Source organism: Takifugu rubripes, chromosome 11, assembly GCF_901000725.2.
Source record: "Takifugu rubripes chromosome 11, fTakRub1.2, whole genome shotgun sequence".
Classification (NCBI taxonomy): Eukaryota; Metazoa; Chordata; class Actinopteri; order Tetraodontiformes; family Tetraodontidae; genus Takifugu; species Takifugu rubripes.
In genome coordinates, this window is record NC_042295.1 from 9,368,887 (window position 1) to 9,394,007 (window position 25,121).

General features: G+C 45.2%; 2 protein-coding genes across 7 annotated transcripts in view; both read left to right on the forward strand.

Moving 5' to 3' along the window:
• Positions 1 to 18,172, forward strand: part of cux1b (cut-like homeobox 1b) — a 52,979-nt gene extending 34,807 nt beyond the window's left edge. The window contains exons 11-23 of one of the 4 annotated variants that reach the window (XM_029843908.1): positions 617 to 805; positions 957 to 1,015; positions 1,603 to 1,645; positions 1,768 to 1,864; positions 3,009 to 3,812; positions 4,510 to 4,593; positions 5,071 to 5,172; positions 5,285 to 5,844; positions 5,978 to 6,119; positions 6,735 to 7,025; positions 7,145 to 7,333; positions 9,327 to 9,600; positions 9,722 to 15,495. In XM_029843908.1, the coding sequence (XP_029699768.1) occupies positions 617 to 805; positions 957 to 1,015; positions 1,603 to 1,645; positions 1,768 to 1,864; positions 3,009 to 3,812; positions 4,510 to 4,593; positions 5,071 to 5,172; positions 5,285 to 5,844; positions 5,978 to 6,119; positions 6,735 to 7,025; positions 7,145 to 7,333; positions 9,327 to 9,600; positions 9,722 to 10,193 (3,306 nt within the window). In that variant the 3' untranslated portion in view covers positions 10,194 to 15,495. Of the gene's footprint in view, positions 1 to 616; positions 806 to 956; positions 1,016 to 1,602; positions 1,646 to 1,767; positions 1,865 to 3,008; positions 3,813 to 4,509; positions 4,594 to 5,070; positions 5,173 to 5,284; positions 5,845 to 5,977; positions 6,120 to 6,734; positions 7,026 to 7,144; positions 7,334 to 9,326; positions 9,601 to 9,721; positions 15,496 to 15,701; positions 15,906 to 16,005; positions 16,107 to 16,196; positions 16,314 to 16,385; positions 16,470 to 17,043; positions 17,101 to 17,179; positions 17,261 to 17,327; positions 17,393 to 17,478 lie in introns of those variants that run through there. The other 3 variants (XM_029843909.1, XM_011608357.2, XM_003968408.3) reach the window with 3 other exon arrangements.
• A 4,071-nt stretch (positions 18,173 to 22,243) lies between these two features.
• Positions 22,244 to 25,121, forward strand: part of sh2b2 (SH2B adaptor protein 2) — a 12,629-nt gene continuing 9,751 nt past the window's right edge. For 2 of the 3 annotated variants that reach the window (XM_003968407.3, XM_029843912.1), the window contains exon 1: positions 22,245 to 22,462. The gene's annotated coding sequence lies outside the window, so the exon portion shown is untranslated. Of the gene's footprint in view, positions 22,463 to 25,121 lie in introns of all 3 variants that reach the window. The other variant, XM_029843913.1, reaches the window with a different exon arrangement.

Below are 25,121 nucleotides of genomic sequence, written 5' to 3' on the forward strand. Positions count from 1 at the left end.
TCTTAGTGTTACAAACCTCTTCACTACGTGTTGGACCAGGTTTCTCCTGGTCGTCCCATCAGGTTTAGGCAGATCTCAGTCGTCAGTTAGGCTGTGTACCTTTTCACAGTATTTTCCCTGTTTTATATTGTTTCTGTGTTCACAGTTCTGCCTTATATTGTTTTTGTAACCTTTTCCTGACTGATGTTTCAACACTGAGATCAGTCATTTGCTATTCAAGTTGAATATTATCAAGATGATGTTAGAAAAATCCCCTATGAACAACAATACCTAATTTGGAGTGAATCTTTTTATTTGATATCGTGTTTACACAAAGTAGCATGCAGTGTTTTGGACTTTGAAGGTGGTTGGTTGGTTGATTCTGAGCCCTGCCAAGGATTTTACACGAATAATTATTTATATTTTTCCCGAAGATGATTTTTTATTTTCTAAAATCAATTTCTCACCACCTTCTCTTCGTCCTAAGGGTTCTGAGACAACGTGCCTTAGTTTTATAATTGCAAAATCATTTACAGGGGTCGAGTCACAGTATTTTCCAAGCAGGACAGGCTTGCATTTTCTTGTATACATTTTTGTTGAGATTTAGATTCATCTGGAATTTAATTTTGGTTTCTAGGAACAACTGGTAGGGGAGACTTCTCCGTCCAATTTAGAGGCGGAGCTCAGGGCCAAAGAAAGAGAGACTGCCCAGCTGGTGGAGGATGTCCAGAGACTGCAGGCCAGCCTGTCCAAACTCCGTGAGACTACCAGCTCCCAGATCACACAGTTAGAGGAGCAGCTCAGCACCAAAACAGCCACTCTCAAGGTAGTGTTACACACAGAGGTACCATTATTATATCAATATATACACATACCTTTGTGGCCTGTTACCTACAGAGTAAGAATATCTGAAAATAAATGTGCAAAGATTTGGGTTTTGTCTTGATATACAGTCATTATTTATATCAACTACACAGGAACTGGAGGAGAAACTGCAGAAGCAGGCTGACTATGAGGAGTTGAAGAAGGAATTGAGGTACGAAAGGTCTTAGATGTGTGTGTTGAACCTTGCATTTGATCTCTTTAATACCCGTTTCCTCGTTTAAGACGTGAGGACTATCTGAGTCGAGTGCCCATTTGCTGTGTGTTCACCTGTAGGTTAATGTGCTTCTATAGACGTAGAAATGATCCATCAAGGCAACAACCCCCCCCCGCCCCCTTCCCTTTTTATACTTGTAGTTCCTTCCCAATGAGCTTGCTGACAGTGACATTGTGTAAATGTGACCTACAGCAACATCAGCCAGTAGAAAAATGTCATGACTGGGGTTAATTTTTGTTTGGTTTTGTTGTGATACCTCCATAAATTGTCATCGTGGTATAAAGAATTAAGTCCTGGTACTTAATGCAACATGTTTAGCCAATTATACATATACCACTTATATAGTCCTGGTAGTCCTTTTTGTAGTTTTTAGACCAGAAATTGGAGTTCATTTTTCACCAAAAAAATAAGTTTAGGTACAATTTTTTTCTTAGTAATGCAAAGTGAGTCCTAGTGACAAGAAACGGTGACCTGGATTGTTCTTCCATGGTATTGAAGTTTTAATCTTGTGTTTCTTACTCTAGTATACTCAAATCTATGGAATTTGGAGCATCTGACTCTGTGCAGGTAAAATAGTATCACACTTGCATATCCAAATATTATGATAACAGTAGTTGTAAGGATACAATTTCAGTTAATATAATTTATTATTTAAAAATGTCTTATTTTTACTTGGTTCTCTTGGTCAGGACTCCTCCAAACCGTTGGAGGTGCTGTTGTTGGAGAGAAATCGTAGTCTTCAGTCTGAAAGTGCGGCTCTACGCATCGCTAACAATGAGCTCAGTGGTAAGTTTGGCCCAATTTTAAAGTTTTAAAATTAAATTAAACTATTTAATTTAAACTAAAAGTAGAATAAATTATGCTAGTAAGAAGCGCACGGTTTAAGGTACGCAATCTTTTTCTCTGAGAATACTTATTTATTAGTCCTTAATTATTTCTGTTTTTCCACATTTGATGCAGAAATATTTCTGCTCTTGTTATAAAGAAAATCTGCAACTGGTGTCTTTAAATATTGTGACAAGAGGTCAGATTTAACAGAAATAAACTTGCACCACACAAATGAGGACACGTACTATCTTCCTACATCAGGACTTGCCCTCTACAACAGTGTTTGTGGTTTTGAAATGTCATGGCTTTAGGCTTGAATAGTTGAATAGCTTTGAATTGATTAACATTCGCAGTAAGGGGAGCTTACTGTCTTACTCGATCATGTTAAGTTTCAATGGTTGTGCATTAGAATAATGTGACTTCCAGCATTCATAATCAAGAAGGATTTATAGTTACACGTCTGAAAATGTTGCTTATTTCGCTCTGTGTTTAGGTTGTGAAAAATTATCATCTTACCTATAAAGGCAAAAGTAAATATGTCGGCCGAGCTATGCAGTCTTGCTTTTGTTGTTTGCGCATCTCTTTCCTGTTCAGTCATGAAAAAAACTTTCTCCAAAGATTTCATTTGCTCCATTATTTTTATGGATGAACTGTAAAAGACTTTGACACTCCCTCTGCACAGAATGGATTTTACCAGTGTTTAAAATTGCATTGATGTAGCCTGGAAAAGGACGTGCATGGCGTATCGGCTATCTAAGGACATCTTTTTACCCTGTCCTGTTATTTCCACTTTGCCTGCAAGAGATACAGGGAGAACACGACTGAGCCCGGGCCAAGCTAATCTGCCTAAGTGGCACAGTGTAAATTGTTTTGTTTGTCCTTTTTTCTTCCAGGCTGTGGCTTACAAGAAAGGTTGAAATCACAAATGCATGGGCACTTTGTCTGGGGGCTTGGCAAAAAAGGAAAATAAAGTTCACTAATTTGAACAAAAATAAACCCCTTGAAATAACTCCACTTTTTGTTAATAATTTTCTCTCTCTTTTTGGACCCCCTTTTTTGTTGACTCCCCCATAATGCATGGTGTGTTTGACCTTTCTTGTAGGGTCAGCCGGGCGAAAAGGGACAGAAGAGTCCACACCGAAGGAGGAGACCATGCCCAGCGATCCCTCTTCTTCTACCCCTCCTTCCCCACCTTCTCTTCCATCGTCCTCACAACTTTCCCTCTCTCGCACTCACACGGAAACCCTCAACACTGCCACCAGCAGCAGCAGCAGCAGTGAAACACACCCTTTTGCTCCTACCGGCATTGGACAGGACTTCTACTCCCCTGTGTTCCCTCTGGTGGGCAGTAAGCTGGCTTTGAATCCTCTGATTCAACGACAGCTCCTCCAGACCTTCTACTCCAAAGCTTTGCATGAATCATCTGGAATCCCCAGTGGGGCTTTACTGTTCACTCCCTTCACCCCGACCCTCAGCTCCATTCCTACCTCCAACCCTGGTTCTGGATCTGCTGCAGTCCCATTAGCTGCCAGCAGCCCACAGCCACCTCCAGCCAGCCCAGACATGGCTCCTGTAAATGGAAGCAGCACAGCTGGCAGCGCCCCATCCCCGTCACCCAGCCACTCTGATGCCACCACAGGAAGTATTTTGGATGGGGAGGACATGGACACGGCAGAGATTGCCCGTCAGGTTAAAGAGCAGCTGATCAAACACAATATCGGTCAGCGCGTATTTGGCCACTATGTGCTGGGACTGTCCCAAGGTTCAGTCAGCGAGATCCTGGCCAGACCAAAGCCGTGGAACAAGCTCACCATTCGGGGGAAGGAGCCCTTCCATAAGATGAGGCAGTTCCTCGCTGATGAGCAAAACATCCTTGCACTGCGCAGCATCCAGGGACGACAGCGAGGTGAGTTTTTGTGTCTTTCGAATTTCAGCACTTGCGTGTTTTTTTTGTGTTTAGGCGTCTTGTGTGTATGTGTGTATGTATATTGTGTAGCCCTGCACAGTGGTATTGATTAGGTTGTCGATATGGACTCCCCCCCCCCCCCCTCTCTCTCGCTTTTCAAACTCTTGTCATGTGCCACACCTGTGTGTTTTGAATGAGTTCCCAGTCACGCACTGATCCCAAGAGCCTCTTCCCGCTATTGCAGTCAATAAGGAAACCTTTCACACATCAATATTATAGAACGGCAGGAACTAGGAGGAAAGCAGAGGTACTGTAAACTACGGCTAGTTTCGATTGGTTTGGACTTGCTTTTGTTAATGCATCAGGAAATCTCTGATTGATGGTGGTTTTAGTGGTAAAAAACAGAACAAGTCTTGCCTCCTAGTTCTAGATATTGTGTAGTTTTGAACAAAAACAAGGCTCATTTTATGCCGCGTTTCATACTATCAAACGTCAAATCCATCCTCAATGTGCTTTTGAGCTTGAGGTGTAGTTCTTTCATAGACAAAGCTTGGATATGTACCATGGCCACAGATAGGGAAATTCATGATGTTCATTGGATTGGTGTCTACAGCTCTTGGAGCACATATAGTCTAGCAGTAAAAGAAGGAAAACACACAGTTTTGTAACATAGTGTGTGGTATATTGTTTTTAACAGAGGGCTCTGGCCAGCCCCAGCTTAGCCGAGTGTTTCAGGATGTTCCGAAGCGGAGAACCATCTCCAATACAGCTTCACACACAGGTCTGTCCCCTTCACACACAGAGATTGTAGCACGTTTCTGTCTGTGTGGCATGTTTGTGGTGGCGTGAACGTTTTCTATTGCGTGCGTGTGAGAGATTTTGTTTATTAATTTATGGGCAGGCCCACTTCTATACTCTGTCTCGAAGATAATCACACAGTTGAAGTTACTTGCGTCAAAGGAAAAGCCAGTATGTGAATTTAGGGATTTTTTCGGTTGTTGTTATTCTGAGGGGAGCATTTATTGTATGATCTCAGTGGCACGCGTGCATGTGTGTGCTTCCAGAGGGGCTAAAGAATCATGACAGTCCCTCCAGTGTAGTTGCCTTGTAGCTCAGTGGTGGGAATGTTGTCCTTTGTGCTGTGCCATGGTGAAATTTGGTGTCCTCATAAGCTCTATTGTTGGTTTTCTCTGCTTTTTTACTGTGATTTTTTTTCTTAATCTTTTTCCATTTCATCTTTTTTTTTCCCCCCATCTAGGTAATATCACTGCCCGTGTTCGCACTCCAGAAGCAGGTTCAGATGAGGCCATCAAGTCGATTCTGGAGCAGGCCAAAAGAGAGCTGCAGGTGCAGAAAGCAGGTGAGAATCTTCTTTTTCTCTTAAATCTCCACAGGATACAAACATTAGAATAGCAGATTGTGGCTTTGAATGTTGGTGTCAGTTGTAAAAGCCCTTTGTCTTCTCCCAACAGACTTGTCCCATGCTCAGCCTTCCTATGCAGGACTGAAAGGAGGTGGTGGAGGTGGTACAGGAGGAGGAGGAGGGGGGAGCGGATCAGATGAGGCTATTCGCTCCATTTTAGAGCAGGCTCGCAGAGAGATGGAGGCCCAGCAGGCTGCACTGGAGCCCATCCTCAAAGCCTCATCTTCCTGTTCCTCCTCTACAGCATCGCTATCTCAGAGGGACCTCATGAGCTCCCCACTTACTGCCCCCCTACCTCCTTACAACCCTTTGGCACTGTCACTCAAGAAGACCCCCATCTCCCTCTTGTCATCCCCATCATCACCCTCAACCATCCTGGACTTTAGCTCTAGTGTGAAGAGGGAGGGCAGGAGTTCTACAGGGATTGACTTGTCACTCGATGGAGCTCTCAGGTTGGGTCGGAGCTTAGAAGGATCAGGCCGCTCTGGAAGTTCTGGAGGATTGGGTTATTGGAGAGAGCAGTGGTGGAGCAACATGCCTACAGACCATCGCAGGGTGTTGTCCACACAGACTGGAGAGGATAACCACCACCAAGAGGACTCTAAAGAGGTAAAGGGAGGCAAAAACGGGAGCGATTAGCATTTGTGTCTGTCTGTCTGTCTGTCTGTCTGTCTGTCTGTCTGTCTGTCTGTCTGTCTGTCTTAGACGCACGTCTAATCCAACCTCTGATCGTATTTTTCAGGGAATACTGAGTGACGGCCAGTCTAGACTCAAACCATGGAACAAGCTGAACCAGAAGAGCAGAGACCCATACCTCCGCATGCAGTCGTGGCTCAATGGAGACCAGGGACAAAACGCACACATCCAGCAAGCTCAAAACCAAGGTAAACGGGTCACATGTACATACCAGTGCATATGTGTATGGATTCACACAACCCGGCTCCTTAGGCTAGCACATTACTCATAAAGCCTGATTAGACCTAGTGGCTAGTTGTTGCTGTCAGCCTGTCAGTCACCCCCCACCCCCATCCTCCCTCCTTCTCCTCCTCCCACCATCCCCCCATCTTCAGTGCTGTGGCAGTGTCAGCCAGCAAGCTGCTGGTTTGTCATGTCATAGACAAGTTAGTGTTGCAGCGCCAGATGGCAGCTCTGTATGTGTGTGTGTGTGTGTGTGTCTCTTTCTCTCTGGGGGTGTAAACAGCAGCTAATGTACACTGACAGCTCCTCATGACTGCTCTCTTCCAGCCTGCTGAGCTGCACAGCAGTACTACAGAGACAGAGACGGGGAGATGAAGGAATAGGATGAGGAAGCCAAAAAGCTTCAAACTGAAAACTTAAGCACCTTTTGCTGTTTGTTCAACAGGAATTAAATTAACTGATCTAGTGTGACTGAAGTTTCTCCCAGACCCAGCTGGGGAAGGCGATGAAAGTCTTGTTCCTATGTTGTTGCATGTCTTCTAACTCGCGTGATCTCTCTCTCCCTGTCTGGTCTGTTCAAGCAGAGGGTACTCCCAAAACGTCTGCCAGCTGCAGCCCCGCTCCAGAGTCACCCCTCAGTTCTGCTGAGGAGTCCGTCAACGGCCTGGCAGGGGATGCGATGGCCTCGCAGTTGTCTGGTATGAAACCTTTGTCTGAGGACCCTTCAGCTGCCGAATCTGCGCTAAGCACTTCTCTGCCCGTACCTGGCCATTCGGGCCTCAGCATCCAGGAAATGGTTGCAATGTCCCCTGAGCTTGATACGTACGCCATCACCAAGAAGGTTAAGGAGGTGCTCACTGACAATAACCTCGGTAAGAGTTTGCTCAGTTTTCCTTTTGCTCCGTTCATCCCTTTCGTCTCCGTTGATGAATCATCGTGCTTTTGAATTGGTTCATTGAAATGTCGCTTCCGCTCTCTGTTGCCTAACCAGGTCAGCGTCTGTTTGGCGAAACTATCCTAGGTCTGACTCAGGGTTCTGTCTCAGACCTGCTAGCTAGACCCAAACCGTGGCACAAGCTCAGTCTGAAGGGCAGGGAGCCCTTCGTCCGAATGCAGCTCTGGCTCCAGGATCCACACAGCGTGGAGAAACTGATGGACATGAAACGATTGGAAAAGAAAGGTTTGTATTAATAGGCTTAGATAATGGAAGAAAAACCAACTGTTTTCTCTATACTGCATCATGACATCTGAAAAATACACAGCATTTTTGTCCTGTGCTTTACTTACTCATACCTTTTTAAAATAACTTTGCCAGAAACATGTAATAGCCTTTGAATTATTTGTGCACATCTGCACAATATCTTTTGTGCAGGACAGCAGCGCATGTTGTGCAGATCATAGTCATCTTGGTGTGATGTCAGTACCAATCAGCACTGCAGACATCACATACTGTATTAGATATGACAGCTAAGGGACTGCCAGGGGCCTGCTTACCCACAGTCATCGGCACTCCTCTTCATCATTGTCATCATTATAAAAATCATCAGTGTCCATACGCTTATATTTTTATCATTCAATAGTCCATAGCCGGTTCTGTCAGTTGATCTTTTTTTTTTTTTTTTTTAAATTCCCTTGTGTTAAGAATGTGTTCAAGAAATGATCAGGGCCAAGAAGCTTCATCTTCCTAGCTGCCTCACACCGACCTCTGACACCGACCTCTGACACACCAGGCTACCTATTAACGCAAACATTTATTCATCATTTTAACCTCCTTTTCAAATTACACACAATTGCAAAATAAAGGCCTTATACCAGCGTGTTTGAAGCTGCACTGTGTAAGGTTACCATGAATTCCACTTTGTTTGAGGTTATTGACCCCAAAATAAAAGAGCATCCAGAAAGCATTGGGGGGAACGTCCTGCCTGTCAGCACAGCCCGGGGAAAAGACATGGCCCGACCCTAATGTAACTGCATTTGACCTCTCACCCTTTTGATACAAGCCTGTAAGGCAGCACCAAACTTTCTGAGTGGTCTAACCTTGCTTTGAGGGTTTCTCTATTGTGGTGCTATCACAGCGACTATAAAAAGCATTCATCTTTCATTAGCTGTCAATGTTTGAGGCCCTTTAAATCCATTTTGATTTTATTTAATTTTTTTGCCATTGTTGTATTAACATTTTGAGGAATTTAGTCTGTCATATTATTTTCTGCAGTTTCGCGACATGCTTTTCAAAACTACTCAGTCTCCTTCAATTTTTTTGAGTCCACCAACAAATTATCTGAGTCATTTCACCCTTTTGCCTGTGAATTTGTGTCTTTCCTATGGATGCTTCAGATCATTCTATTTAACTCAATGATCTCCAAAGTTGCAGCTCAATGCTGCGTTCATTTTTAAACAACCCCCCATCCCGCGTCTCCACAGCGTGATGTTGCCAGCACCAGCATGGATCACAATCAGCAGGATGTGTTTGTGTTTGTAACCTGGAAGATTTGGTGCCCCTGAAACACAGCATCCAGCCTTGTTGCCAAAAAAGCTCCAGTTTGGTCTCATTAGATTATAAAGCCTCTTCTGGTTAACCATGTAGAATCCCAGGTGGGCCTGGGTCATTGTTAGTGTCTCTTGTTTTACAATATATTACAAATAATTAATTCAATGCAGACTCCTGAGCCAGTTCATAGCAACCAAAATATTATTTCCACACTTGATTATGTTGCGTCACCGCTGCAAATCTGTCAGTTCTGAAAGTGAACATCATGAAACGCTGCCATGAACTGTTCATTTTCACCTGCCAGTGCCCGAAGTACATGATGCTGCGTCTTTGCTATAAAATGGATGCAACTCTTCATTTTTTTTTTGTTGCATTCCTGTGAAAATAGCTCCACCTAGTGGAATATAAAGACGATGGCACATTATTACAATGGCTTTGAACATTTTCCTCATCATTTAACAACGTAGTCTTGAAAGATTCACTACTTGGAGTCTGCTGGGATCTTAAAGTCCATGACAGAATCTTTTCTGCAGTCCCACAAGATCCCTCATTTTGACCCAAGCAATAGATATCCTAATATATGAAATTTGTTTTTAGTATATTTTAACTGTAATCCAGTTGTTGAACAGACAGTTTTCTAGTGACTAACATGAGTCTCTTCTAATCTTTTTGTGCTGTCATTTAGCTTACATGAAGAGGCGACTGAGTTCCTTAAGTGACGGGCATTCTGGGCATTCTGTGGATGGAGCACTCGTGGGGCCAGATTACATCCAGGGTTCCCAGAGCCCAGGACAACAGCAACTGAAGAAGCCCAGGGTGGTGCTGGGGCCTGAGGAGAAGGAAGCCCTGAAAAAGGCCTACCAGCAGAAACCCTACCCCTCCCCTAAAACCATTGAAGAGCTGGCCACCCAGCTCAACCTCAAGACCAGTACTGTCATCAACTGGTTCCATAATTACAGGTCAGCTCAGAAAAGAGTCTAAATATTCTGTCCTCTTTCTCTCAAACCTTCTATTACCATTGCTCTTAGCTGTTGTTTTGTAGCAAACCTGATTTGTAAGCCTTTCATGTGTCTTTACTAGGTCACGTATCAGACGAGAACTCTTCATAGAGGAGATTCAAGCAGCCGGAGGAGTAGGGCCTGGAAATGAGGGGGGCTCCCCTTCCCTCCATGGGTCCAAATCAGGAGAAGGGGACAGCTGTGATGGGACAGAGTCTGAGGGCACAGTGGAGACACGCCCGGGGCTTGGAATGGGCCTAGAGGATCACAGAGGAGCATGCAAAGACCAAGACATGGAGGCCGAGTCTGAGGCAGGGGGCTCCAATAACTCTCCTGCTGAATTAGACTTAGCCGGGCCAGGATCCAGCTGTGGTCTGGGGCTCTTCAGCCTCACGGAAGCGTCCTCTTGTAGTTCAGCTTCTAGTACTAATATCCCAGCCAGAAACCCCAGGGACAACAATCTGCGCAAGAAGAAAGCAGCCAATCTCAATAATATCATCCACAGGCTAGAGAAGGCTGCCAGCAAAGAGGATCCCTCGGAGTGGGAGTTCTAGCTCCCCCTGACCATCTTTCACCCCTCTTGTCTTATAACCTCACGACCTCTAACCTTGGACCCCTCCTGCTCTGTTCCAGTTGGAGAGTGGACACAGCCAAAGTCAAGCTCAGCAGCCATTTTATCACACAAAAGCTTTCCCGAAAAGAGGAAAGAAACAAAGAGTGGTTGGCAAAACCCGTAAAAAATAAGATTTAATGAACACCTAGAAGAACAAAAATAAGAGAACGCGTGTGTCTCTCGTTTTTTTTTTTGTTTTTTGTTTTTTAAACTGAGTTTTGTTTTTGTACTGACAAAAGCACTTAGCCGTCCTGCTGGCCTCTGGCCCTGCTGTACCTCCCCCTATCACCAGCCAGTGGTGCACCAGACTGGTTAGTCCTGAGCTGGGGTCTGACCCACAGCTGTGGTCCAAACCTGGACTAAATGAAACAGGCAAGGCCTGACACAGCAGCTGTCACAGTGATAGACACTGATAGTTGATAGATAGAGACAGGAACTCTCTTACAACAGCTCTCACTTTCGTAAAGGAGATTTTTTTCCTCTCTTCTTCTCACCTCCCAAGTGTCCACAAACCTCCCCTCACTCAGTGAGATGCCTCATTTTTCACACTGTAGAGTGACTGTTACAAACCCTTTGCCTTTTTCACTCACTGCGTGCGTGCGTGCGCGTGTTTGTGTGTTGTATGTAGGGATTGTGTCAGTGTGTGTGTCTGTTTATGTTTATACACACCAAAAAAAAAAAAGGTGTGCATGCGTGTGTGTTTTCTCTCAATGGCAGCATGTTTTCTTTTTTATGTCACTCCTACACTCTTAAGAGGGTAGTGGAAAGCCTGCCGGCTGAGCTGCCATGGTTACTGATGTAAGAAAGATGAACTTTGAACTGTTGTGTCCCATATCCGATCCTACTGACAGCCATGTGATGGCCAGAAGGATTTCTTAATTCCTCACAAACTCACGCACTCATCAGAAGAGGAAGAAAGGAAGGAACTCTCTTTTCGCCTCCTTAAACCTTTCTCCTAATGATGAGGGATGATCTCTTTTTTTAAATATTGCAATTTGGTTGCCAATAAGAGATTGCACAGTCTATTGACTCTAAAGAGTACAAAATAGGGAATTTTAGGAGACATTTTTTTAATTAGTACAAAAAAAAACCAAACAAAATAAAGTAACAAGCTACCGTTTTTTAACAAAAAGAAGAAAAAACAATTAGAATGGAATAATGTTGCGTTGTTGATATACAATACGATGAATTTAAGTAGTACTGTAGCTGTCTGACATGGTGATACTTTACGTGTCTTGTTGTTTTTAGGTTTTGCACGTCACAGCTTTACCCAGCACTGGACCTGTTGGGTATTTGTGTGTCTGTGTCTGCACCATGTACAAAAAAAAATTTCTCTTTTCACAAACACACACCTTTTTATAGGCCAAATCAGGAAGAGCGTATGCGTGCGGGTGTGCGTGTGAGCCCTGTGTGCATTTGTATTTGCCTGCATGATGTAAGTCGGGGTCGAGGTCAATTCACTTCAGTCGAAATGTGAGAAGTATCTTATCAATATGGGGAAGAATGACTGAAAAAGAAAAAGGATTTTAGTGAATAAATTTCAATGTACAGTCGGGATCGATCTGTATTTTTGGCAGGTTGGCCTTTCAGTGAATTAACCCCAACCCTGGTGTGAGTAGTTACACTCTCCTCCAGTCTATCCTGTATCCAGGGATGTAAGTCTTTTGCATTGAATTCTACTGTAAACACTATAAATTATAAGGCATATCACCTCTTCCCTGTCCCACACAAGCCCTCAGTGCCTGTCAGCCTACTGCCTCCCCTTTGTGTGTGTGTGTGAGTGTGAGTGTGTGTGTGGGGTGTGAGAACACACGCCTAGCGTGTGCACTTATGTGTGCATGACTGAGGAGCGTACATTGTTTCCAATGGGTTGGGTCATATTTCGTATTTACTTGCACACACTACTAGTGCACAACTGACACCCTTCTTTAAGCTGTTTGATGCATTACCATTACATTAATCTTTTCACAAAGTAGTGTAATACTATGATTTACTGTAGCTTGGTTTTATTGCTATTTTTGCATTTATAGTTTGGTTTTTATTCTGCTTATTTATAGGTGCTGTATTTTTCATTTAATGTCTTATCATTTGAGTTGTTTATTTTTTAAGGGATTATACTGTTCCTGAGGGCAAATAACATTTTTATTAGACGTATAGACTGCCGGCAGTATTGGTTAATATTTACAAAGATGTACTAGTTCTCATTTGTTTGTATATTCCTGAATCCTAAAGTTTAGTGTCATTTTATTAGCTTTGAAAAAATGTGTTTCCTACAGTTCATGCTCCCATAAGCATAAGGCTTTCACCACATTTACGCTCTTCAATTGCTAGCTAGCATGTCTAAAAACATATCAAGATCAACGGGGGGAAAAAGATTATGACGGCATATCCCGTTACCAGATTTCTATTCTCTGGTTTTTTTAACTCTTCCCATCTCCTGCAAGCCCAACACTAATGCGCAGCAGGGCACGCAGCCTCTTCAGATGGACATCAGCCAATCATTAATACCATTAAAATACACCCCCACATGTTCACGCGTTGTCTAATAGGCAAAGAGAAAACCTTGAGAACATGTGGTACCTGAAAGGTCGTCATATCTGCCAAATTGAGATTAGAGAATTCTACCAGCTCGTAGGTGTGCTAGGCCAGATTGAACAGGTAGCCAGCTTGTGATTATGCAGAATTTCTATTGCAGTCTGAAACAAAGCACTTATTGGGATCTTACCTTGGACAGGGTCTGTTAACACTACAGCAGAGTACGATCCCAGGATCCTGGGAAGTGTATGCCTTTTCTTTCTTTTAAAAAAAAAACAACAAAAAAACAAAATGGTTTCCAACCAAGCACAGGCCATATCCGAACACTAAAACGACAATAAAAACATATCTGCGCCCGAGTTTTCCTCACCGGAGAGACGGAGAGTAGCCCCCAAATTCAAACTAGCGGTGCATTTTTGGCATTAGGGTCGTCGTCCTGTACAGTTGTAGATATCAAGTTGGTTTCTGTCCCGATCCTCTTCAGTTTCTCCTTCGGTCCGTCCCCCCCCCTCCTCTAAATGTATGTCCACTTACATTCTCAGTCTCTTAGTAGACAGATAACCTTGTTGCACTGCATTAAGCTGCGTTGGCTAAAATTGGATTTTGTAAAGTATCTAATAATTGTAAAGGTGTCCAACCATTGGCTCTTCCTGTCGACGACCGATGTGAAACATCCGTCGGGGCTCGTTGCCTTCTGAGCGGGCCGCTCGGGCCGGGCAACCGCTGTGGTTTATGGTGATGAAAAGCTACTGTAAAGAAGAAGCACTTAACCCGTTCACCATTTTTCTAGCTCCATGTGTCCGACTTCCACCCGCGTGAGATCATCAGATTTGTGCCTTCAACTGCCAAGCAGGGCACCAAACTTGTGATGTCATCAGACGACTTCATCTTCTCATCTGTCCTGCGTCTCCATCCCAGTTTATTTCATATCGGTACTCTAAAGTCGGCCCGATCCCAGCCCTCGGGAGGGTCGCGTGTGATAGCGTTAAGAGACGTTTTCTCCTGACTGACACCCCCCCCCCCCCATCTCCCGGGACACATTTCAGTCCAGCTCTCTTTTCCGACAGTCGTTCTCCCACAATCCTTTTCTTACGTTGTACATAATCTAAGTAGTTACAGGCCAGAGGATCGAATGAAGGAGGAAGCATGCAGAACAGCGTACACTGTAATAACACTGAATTTCTTCATAGGGCATTTTGTATTTTTTCTGTTTGTGTCAGGTTTGCTGTGACCTTAATAATGGCACTACAGGTATTCCTAACGACGTGTGCCAATCCTAGCGGTTATTTGGAAGAGACGTGTAAATACAGTCGCTCAAGTAGCTGTTGGTTCACTATTGTCACGGTTTGCTTTTGTTCGAAGGCAGAAGGAGAGAAGGGACGATTCAGGACTTTTCCATGATCCACAGATATTTTTCTACAAATTTTAATCAGATGATTCTATACACTGTTGAATAACATTGTAAAGGTGTAACAGATGCTGTATATCCTATCATGTTTTCTGAAGTTGTAAAGCTTTACTGTATGATCTGTTGAAGTAGTGGTTATTCATTGACATGTTAGTTGTAATGGAAGCCTGAACAGCAGCACTGGTCACCATTATTCAGGAAGAGGGAAAAAAAAACCATGAAAGAAAGAAAAAAAAAAATGAAAACCCAACCTCAGATGTTTTTTGTAATATTTTAGAATATATGGTATGAAGTGGGCTTTTGTAAGGAAACACTTTCTGAATCAGCGGTGCTGTGTAAAGAGCACACTCAGTAATACATACACACGTAATGCAGCACAACACACTCATCCTCTCAACTCCTCCCCCCACTCCTGTGCTTATCTGTGTGTTGCGCTTCTTTCTTTCTTTCTTTTTCTTTTTTTTTTAAGTGTCCTAGGCTCCGGCTCCTCTCCAGTCGCGCCGCATTTCCTCTCGGCTGCTTCGACGCACAGCTTTAGCACTCGGACGCAAAACATTTCAGCAAACGCTCGCAGCACTTGAGCGAGGAGCCGAGCAGCTTTTCGCCTCTGTTAAAAAAGTTACTGACAGTTTTCTTTCCCCTAAATGTCGCCATCGTTCGCCGTCGCTGGAGTTCGTCCGTAGTTTAAATCGCAGTGTAGTCTGACAACCAAATGACCCGGGGACAGCTTCCCACCCCCCCCCCCCCCCCCCCCCCACCCCCTTATGGAAAGCTTTAAGATGCTTGTCGAGGCTTTAGGGAGTCAAGAGTGTTTTTAAAAGATGACCTGTCCCTCCTGTCGCCAACAACATGGAAGTGATACTTCTCCTAACTTATCCCACTGCTGTTTTCATGTTTGACTTTTATTTGAAATTTCCGAGCGTCTGCGTGCGTGTACGTGTGTGTTGTAGTACAAACGGCTGCATGACTGTAAAGGGATGGTTAAGATGTTTTTTCGAAAGTGGTTTCCTAGCACTTCTGTCACTCCTGAGATGCTTTCTTTTCTCCTTAAGGGGTCTTCCCCCTCAGTCCCTTTGTTTTTCCTTATGTATCATCGTTTCTTTATCTATTTACTAAACGTATCATGTTGTTCGTTCTCAGCACTGTAAAACAGTCCCTTCTACAACATTGAAAAGCAATATCACTGTATGAAACGTTCACAATGTATTTGTTATGATTGACATTTGATTCATCATCATTATTATTCACATGCACCCTAGGTGTGATAATTGAAGTAAATCTCTTTTATACAAATACTAAAAGTGTGCTGTTGTAGTTTGTTCTTTATGGAAATGGTGTAATAAGTATTCTCAGAGAAAAACAGGGAAATATGAGGCAGTGTGAAGGGTCACTGGGGTTTCATGAGCACACAGCTTCCGCAGGTGAGTCCATTTTCCACCAAGATGGCAACAAAAGTGAGAATAAATCCGCCCTCATCACCTTTTTCTTCCACCCCGCTCTGCTCAGGTCGTTACGGCGAGCTGCAGTCGGAGTTCGCCTCCGCCGTCCAGACCAGCGTGGAGCAGAAGGCGCTCATCCTGAAGCTGGAGCACGACCTGGGCACCATCCAGGCCATGTCCTCCCTGCCGCGCCCCGATGCAGAAGGGTCAGAGGTCGGCACCATGGAAAACATCCCGGAGCCCATCAAGGAGGCCACCGCCATGTTTGCAGGTGTGACGGCGAGAAATCGGACTAGAGAACGCCACAACACAATATTTAGTGTCGCGTTTGTGTGGTTTTTTTAAAGCGACTGCGCGTGTGTTCTTGGCAGGTCACAGCACCGAGCTCCCGCAGGGTCAGATGGACTCGCTGCTCTCAATCATCTCCAGCCAACGGGAGAGATTCCGCTCTCGCAACCAGGAGCTGGAAGTGGTGAGTGGCCCCCTGGTTCTGGCGTCCTCCGCCTGGTCTCTGCGGTGACGTGAACCCTCGGCTGTTTGTTTGCTCCGTCTCCACCTGCAGGAGAATCGCTCCATGCAGCAGACCATGCAGGCCCTGCAGAATGAGCTGGACAGCCTGCGGGCGGACAACATCAAGCTGTACGAGAAGATCAAGTTCCTGCAGAGCTACCCCGGCCGAGTACGTCGGTTGTTGAGTTCCGCTCCATTATCGCAGACGCTGATTCAAACAAGGGCTTTCTGTGTGCCGTAGGCTGGAGGCAGTGACGACACGGTGATGCGGTACTCATCCCAGTATGAGGAGAGATTGGACCCATTTACCTCCTTCAGCAGGAAGGTAAAGAACACATCAACCCAGTCCCGCGTGGATGGCAATCCAGCCGGGTTTTCTTTCCTACCAGGTAGAAAACTGCTTTCAAAGAAAAGAGGGATCCCAGGTGAAGGGTAGGGCAGAAAACCCGGCTGGATCACAGAACATGGAGGACTGGGTTGCTGACCATTTTGTTATATACTGTAATGGTATAAATTTAGGATTTTAAGGGTCTTCTAAGTCACATCTTTATCCTATAGATACAAAGTGGCGCAGGTGTGTGTTGACAAAATGAAAGCTAATCGATTTTCCTGTAAACATGTGAAATTCCCCCCTAAAAACAGCCGGTGGGAGTGATGTAGGCTTGAATTCTCCTCACTGTATATTTTGACTGCAGGGTGACTCAAAAGGTTGCGGTTCCTATTGATGTCACGCTGCAGTGACTCATTTTGGAGCGGCTTGGGCTGACGTCATTCTGGGAAATGTTGACTTTAATTAGGCTTGGCAGCCCTAAACTGTTGCATGTCATTACTCAAAATAACCGAAATACTTCAACAAGAGTGCAGTGTTTTTGCCGCTGAAGGCCGATGTGTTTTCGCAGGAGCGCCAGCGCCGTTACCTGAGCCTCAGCCCCTGGGATAAAGCAACTCTCAGCCTTGTACGTCTCAAACTCACATTCCTCTGTCTGCTCCACCCGCACCGCCGTCGTGCCTCATCTTCCTGTTTATGTCTCTCAGGGTCGTGTGATTCTCTCCAACAAGATGGCGAGGACTGTTGCGTTCTTCTACACCCTGTTCCTGCACTGCTTGGTGTTCCTGGTACGTGGGCAGGAGTCTGCTGCTGTATCGTCTCTAGTCCACAATCTCACCTGTGGTCTGGTTTCAGGTGTTATACAAGACTGCGTGGAGCGAGAGCATCGGCAGAGACTGCACCGCTTTCTGTGCTAAAAAGTGAGATCCTCTATCCCCGGGCTCTGTTCGGCTCTTTCTGCAGACGCGGCAAGTTTCCCATTCTCCGTGGTTTCTGTTCCCACCAGGTACGCCGACCACCTCCACCAGTTCCACGAGAACGACCCGAACCTCTAAGCCAGTCAACCCACCCTGGTGAGCAGAGGCTGGTCTGGATGCTTGCATGTCCTGCAGAAGAGATTTAGAAGAGTTGACGCCTATGCTCCATGTCCTTGCAGTAACATTTATCCCCGCTAGGTGGCAGTTTATTGCTATAAATCATTGCCAGATTGATTCAAATGTTTCCGTCTCTGAAATATAATAATTTAGATTCCAATCAGAGCTAAAAAAAACATAATCTACTCTTAAATTACCCAATTTAGCTTTTATGATTCTGTAGCACACCAAAGGGACCATAATAGTTATTTTAAGGTTAAGTTTTTTGGGGGAGGGTTATGCTGGGAGTTATTAAGATTAACATGAAGATTAAATCGACATAACAGAATAATAGAGTTAGCATGATAATTTATGACTGACTGGGAGGTTAACTGTATTTAATTGGGTAAAAGAGCTACTATGATGGTGGGGGTAGTTGATTAACAGGTTCACTCCTGTTTTCATATTTTGATGTTTGATCTAAGCTAACTATGTGTGAGAGTTCACGTGTTCCTCAGCCGATAGATGACAGCAGTTAGCCCGCTAATAGTTGAGGTAGATTGTTAAGATATCCAGATTTTCCTGTTTTCCTTCTCTGCTTTGTTCCAAATAAAGTCTATGCATCCATTTCTTTTTGTTGCGTCATTCCCAGGAAATCTTTCGGATGTTTGACATTCTGAAGTCATTTGCCGGTCAGACGGGTGTCTGCCGTCTTTACAAATCCAACTTTGGGATGTTTACGTCTTCTGTGATGCTTTTAGGCTGCATTTTCTTTGGATATAAGATGTCTAAGAGTTAAATCTGTGGCTCCCATGGCGAGCACTTAGTGAGGAAGGCCCTGTTAAACAGCTGAACCAACAGGAAGGTGGGGGCTCTCTAATGTCTGGGATGCGGGAGGAATAATTGGGCTGATCAGTGATTAGCCCTCGACAGTCTCACTGATGGCCGCCTGACTGAATAATGGTGCATTATTCATGAAAGGTCTCTTAAAAAGCACCCAGCAAGCAGCCATTAATGACTAACGAGACTGGCAGAAGCAGTCAGACGTCGGCTTTCTCATCTTTTTTTCCTAATGCCCCATCTTAAACCTCCCCCTTTGCTTATCAGCCGTAGCAGACTGACCTCGGCTCACCTTTAACCCTGTCACACACATCTCGGCTCTGCTTCTCATCGAAGACCTATTAATATTTACAACCTTCAGCTGCAGGATAACAAAAATCTCAAGTTGATTTAATGCCCCTGAGGTAATATTTTAGTTTGTTTTTGGCGTTTTACAGGTGTGATGTTTACACGGACTCTGATGTCGGCACACTGATGGGTCAGCAGTTTAGAATCTGCTCTGTCTGTTTATTTTAAGGCTGTTTGAGGGAGAAAATGTCACCCTGCAGCGACTGAAATAAGCTGCTCCGCGGGGGGTTTAAAGAGCAGAGATTGGATTGTCTTCACCGTCTTCCAGCCGCTGGATATCACACTTCCACCAAGCTGCCAGCAGAGGGCAGTGAAGTCCCAATTTACCCGCCCGGCCTTGCTTTCTAAATGTTTTCTTCCTTTTCGTTAACATTCTTGAGGTAGCTGTCTAATAGTGCCCCCTGTCGTCTTTCTTATTTATTCAACCAAATTAATGTACAGTATAGGCAATTAATTATCCAGTGGGTATAGTGGAGTTCCCTGTTTTGACAGAGTAAAATTATGACCGTTTTGGTCCCAATAAGTGTCCACATATCTTCAAGCTGTATATTTACTGGAACCAAAGGCAAACCCCAAAGAAATTACATCTACAGAGGTTAATTTTGGATTGATTTAGATCGTTAACATAAAAGGAAATATGCATTTTGACCTCTGACATCCACACGTGCACCTTCGTCTAAGATCTCCAACAGTCAGACGCGTCTCCGTCATTCACTTATTCATTCATCCATTCAATCATTCACTGAGTTGACTCACAAGGTGTCTATTTTTTTAGACTGTAAAGTGCGGAGGATGGTTGCATGGACCCTAAGTGTGTCTGTGTGTCATTAATTTTTATTATGCGTAAATCATTCAGAGACCCATTTTGTTCTCCTAATGCCCTTTTGGAAATCTCTCCATTCCTCCTCCTCTATCCCATTCCTGTGTGAGTGTAGTCAGTTTACCCCCACTACCCTCTGCTGTTGCTATGGAAACAGGCCTCTGTCAGGTGGCTCCTCAAGCCCTCTGATTTACTCTGACATCGTCTGGCTGATTCACTCGACCACGTGATCCAGGATCAGCAAGTCTGGGTGCTAGAGGCAGATCTGGCCCCTCACTCTCCTATGCCCCCTTCTCTCTCTCTCTCTCTTACACACACACACACACACACACACACACACACAAACCCTATAAGGATCCTCTTGCCTTCTCTCACTTCATCTGGGGGAAGCAAAGGAGACAATAGGTCATTTCAGATCGTGTCATACAGCAACCTGTGGAGTTGTTTTGCACCACTGAGGGCATTTTAGTGTTCCCGTCATGTTATTGGAATATTGTAGTGCCTTGATAATCTAAATGTGTAATAAGATTCTAGGTATATAAAATACAGTATGGATGTTGTACAAAGCCTCTAATTAGGTGTCACGTGTGTCTCGTCCTCCCTTGACGCTCCCTAATTGTTTAAGGTGTCGCTGATGGTGTGGGCTGTGGGCGACGCTGCTCCCAAGAGGCTCCGATGACATCATCACACCACACACACGTGCGCGCGCACACCTTTCAGCAGCAGCAGGGTGTTTGTGAATAATTACTGAAACGCCTCATTATTCAGCTCATATTTCATTTAGTCCTTTTATAATAAGCTACAGGCTTTTCCCATTAAGGCTACTTAGTATAAATATTATTAGTAGGAGCCTTTTAGCCTTCCTGGCTTTATTAAACCTACAGTATGGATGGATGGGGGTCTCTGGCTGACTCTGGAAACCGCCCGGAGAACAGGGAGTAAAGTTTTGTGCATCACTGGCGTGTTTTCCTGGTCAGGAAATGGCGAGGGGCACTTTCTTATTACAGCTCGCTGACACATTGATCCTCAAACGGCCTCAGGAGGCCAATCTCCATCTGAGCCACTTCAGATGCTTTCACAGGAAATCAGCTCAAAAGCCTCCTCTCCCCAACACACAAACACACACAGACACACACACACAACCTCACCCTCCCGGAAGCCTAAACAAGGTATATATTTGAACTTTGGATCGATGGCCACCGAGGGGGCCGTTTGTTGTGTGTGAGCACAGAGAGGCTCTTCTGAAGGGCTGAAAACTATGACCTTTATGTCTGGATGGGCAGAATGAGGGCGGGGGGAGGCGCGACACACTGGTGGGAAAACTGCTGCAGGAGCGACGGTGACAGGTCTGTGAGGAGGTTGACGTGGCTCCCCAGAGGCTCCCCGTCAATTCATCCTTCCGGCAGGAAGTGAGCGACGATCAATAAGGCGCTCGGGTCTCCGGAGAGACAGTGGACGTAAAGAGAGACCTCACAACACTTTATCTTTATCTTTGCAGTTCACCTTAATAACCCTTAATAAAAAGTCTACTAACACATAACTTTGTTCATCTGTGCAGAGGTTTATTCCTCTTTTTTTGTTTTAGGCTTTGGAGTTTTTGGTAAAGAGGAAGAGGCTGTTTTCTGAGATGTTGGTGAGTATGGACGGTTTAATGACATCAGCCAGTTTCACAATTACACATGTGACCTGGTGACAATAATGAGGAAAATAGGTCTAATTCTGTCCTTAAAACACTGGAAGAGAGAAATATAATAATCATGTTGGTCTAAATTGTTCAAAAAATTTATGTATATGTTATATTTATAGTGTTTTTACTGTTGAACTATCAGAATAACAATATGCTATAGTTGACTTATTTTGTAACAAAAAATAAACATGCATGGATGATCTAGTATTCCAAACTGGAAATTTCTGTCACAATAAAAGACAGAATTTGAAATATTTTAATTAAAAACAAAAAAATGGAGTTTGAATTATTATAGTTGGGAAATAGTGTAAAATATATTAAACTAGTGGAGTAATAAACATGTGCAGGAATGTGTGAATGTTCAAAAAAGTGATGTGTGAAAAAAATCTGAAACGAAAGTTAAAGACAAGCACATTTCGTACACGCACGCACACGAACACACGCTGGACCAGTGACGAGTCATGCAACAATAAAAGGGCGTGGCTCCTTTAAGGGCATCAATGGTCGTTAAATAAAACACACGCATGCACGTACACACATGTACACGCACAAACGCCCCCAATAAAGGAACCTGCAGTCAGTTCATTCAGAGAGACACCGGAAAACACCATGTTTGCGCCTGCCTTCAAAGTAAAAGTATCGAACATTTCGAAAGGACGTCTGGGCAGATGTAAATATTGTGAAGTTTTCTTTATTCGCCTTGTTGTCTACTCTTGTGTTGGTCCTTGGTAGTTTTAATGCTGTACGTCTTGGAAATGAGCTTTTCTAAATCAGCAACCTCATTCTTTTACTTCATACATGTTAAAGATGTAAAGGATCAAATCCAAAATTGAACACAACAATATGCTCAATGTTTACAAAAAAAAGACAGCTTGTAGTCTCAGTTTTCGCTGTGTTATTTTCTACACATTCACTCCAAAATTAACAATTTAAAAACTTCCTCCGCGCCTCGCGTGGCCTTGTTCTGAAAGTGCTTTCCGGAAGTGGCCACGTCTCGCGACTGACTGTGACTTTGCGGTGCTGTTTGGAGAGTCGGAGTCAAAGGTACGGCAACACAGTGCGGAGAGATGGACGCAGAGCGGGCCAGCTGTGAGCGCGTTTAAAGCGGCCAGAGAAAGACTTGACAGAAGGAGAACAACGATGTTTGATCCGGAATAGCTCACATCTCCCGCGCTCAACCGCACGCGCGCGACCAGCGTCATGACACCGGTCCTGCATTGAGGTGAGACCCGATGGTGATGCGTTTAATGTCTCATTCTGCGCGTCTGGAACATCCCGACGCGTCTGATTAGATATCTTGCGGGGGGGGGGCGAGAATCTGGAAAAGAAACAGCGATCCTTCAGTTGCTGAGGAGGGGGGAGGATGAGGATGGTGTGTTTTGGTGTAAAATCGTGATTCATCCTTGTTGGCCGTAAAGAATGGGGGGGTTGACGGAAGAGGGGTGCGATCAGCTGATGATATCTGCTCGTTATGATTTTTTTTTTTCCTTTGGGAGGTGTCGTGGTGTAAAATTGGCTTTAAGGATAATCTGCCCTGCAGCCAGGGTCTGATACGCAGGCCTGTTGGAGCGGATCCAGAACCAGCCGCTCATTCATGCGATCCGTCCTGGAGTCGGAGCTGTCAGCCATTCAGCTGCCGAGTCCCATTCATGAAGTCCATTAGGCTGCAGCGGTCCGGCGCTGCTCTGCGGGCCCGCACCAGGCCCGCTCTGTTCCTGCTATCGACTTTCTCTCATGTGTCGCCCAGTTCTTATGAGCACGATCAGTTTTACAGGATCATGTCGCCGAAATAAACCTTCATTTAGGTAAAGTTATTGCAATGTGCTGGTGCCTTCAACGCACCGAGAGGGTCGTTATTTACAAAAAAAATCTCCCATTTTTGCTTCTGCCTGATGCGTTTGCCCCGTTTCTGTAGATGGTATAGTAGTATTCCTCTTTTTGTTGCTGTTTTTAATACATAGCTCAGGTTATGAGCTCAGAACTCAAGTTTTTAGTTTGTATTGATCTTTAGTTTCATTTAAAGTGTATTATCTTTAATGAACTGCACAAAATCCGCTAAAATGTCATGTTTCGGGTCACTGACCTCAAAGAAACTGCTGCTGTCCACCTCAAACCGACGGTTCCTGGTCCGTCCCAGGGCCCGACCCACGTGACGCTCAGGCACGTCCGTGCAGTGTCTCTCCTCAGCAAGAGGCCTCTGGTCATCTGTGAAATTAGTTAGAGCGGGCGGGTTGAGAAACAGGAAATGAAAGTCAGTGGCAGACTGTGCGTCTCCCACGCGCCGCGTCCTTTATCACCGGCCGCCACTCGGACGCCTGCGCCACACGTGGAAATCCCTCATTTCGTGGTGTTTACAGAACCTCTGGATGGTGCTCCTCACATCTGAGGGGGAGGTGGTTATCAAGGGTCAGGACGGATGTCACCGATCTGGGCCGACCCTGACTCCTGCTCGCCATCCCGCCTGGCGTCTCACCACCTCGACAGCCATTTTTGTGAAATCACTCGTCCGCGTGTCTTCTGCTTCCACTTCCTGCACGAGCTCGCCGCACGCTGTCACCTGAGGAACTTCACATTTCTCGGCGTGCCATGTCGCCCACGTGGGGGCCGGCGGGCGCCATCCCGACCCACGTCTCGAGATCCCGGAAACTCGCTGGTGTGAGAAATAATGGAAACAAAGACAGAAGGGAAACCACTTCAGTGAATTCCTCCAGAATGGGCAACACACGACTGTTGTTGGTTCTTATACGATTAAAGTCGTACGGCAGGCAGCAGGAATGGGGGGGGGGGGGGACTAAAATAGACCACCACATGAAGCAGAGGTGTAGAATTACCTCTGTGCCATTTTAAGGTTAAGTATAATTCATGAAGTGGGCTGTGTTGTCTGGCCCGAAGCAAACTGGGCTGTCCACGCTTCGATGAAGGGTGGGACCAGTTGTGGACCCCCGTGGTCCCACGGCGGCGTACCTGGGGGGCCTCGCCGGGCTACAACCAGTGCCTGAGGTGCATCCACGAGGTTCCAAGACGAAACACAATCTAATCAAAGTAAGCTCTCACTGGATCGAATCAATGAGCTGAGCTTTAATGATGCGTTACCATGGCAACTGCTCCGTTTTAGACCCTGAAATTACTCATAATCACTCAAAAGGAGTAAATATTAAGTTTCACATTGAGTTTTGCTTTATTTAGACTGGTGAAAGTCAGAAATGCTGTATTTATTTAGGATCAGGGAGGAAATTGACCCAGCATCTGTTTTATGGAACCCTCAAATGTCTCCCGCGGGATTTACATCTTATATAAGGGCGACATCAGTAATGAATTCACGTATTGAAGACGGCGTGTACTCGCCGGACGGGCTGTGCTGCGAGCTGTGTGCTGTGCTGTGGAGCGGGCTAATCTTAGAAAACATGGCCCCAACTCCCCGGGGTGGGAGCACAGCATCAACAATCATCTTCGTCAGCCAATCACTGAGGGTGGTGCTGCCGGCACGAAGCTCCACACACACGCACACACACACACACACACACACGGGTTGTTCACGTGCGTGCTGTATACAGTATATAGTGTTTATCTGTGTAAATACACGCAGGCATGTGTACACACAGCTCTAAAAACATAAATCCCTACATCCGTTATACTTGGCGAGGGCGTTATTTCCTCTGCAGCGTGATCGGGGCACATGTAGCGGCGTCCTGAGCGGAGCCCCGCGAGGGTTCAGGAGCGTCTCCTGCAGGATGCGTTCCGCAGGCCTGCAACGCCTCCGCCCCCCCCCCCCCACCGGTCAGTTTACTGTTACAGAATGGACTCCCAACCATCTGACAGAGATATCAACCCTGCTCCCCTGGGCAAACAAACAGCGGGAGGAAGGGGGGGGGGGGGCATGG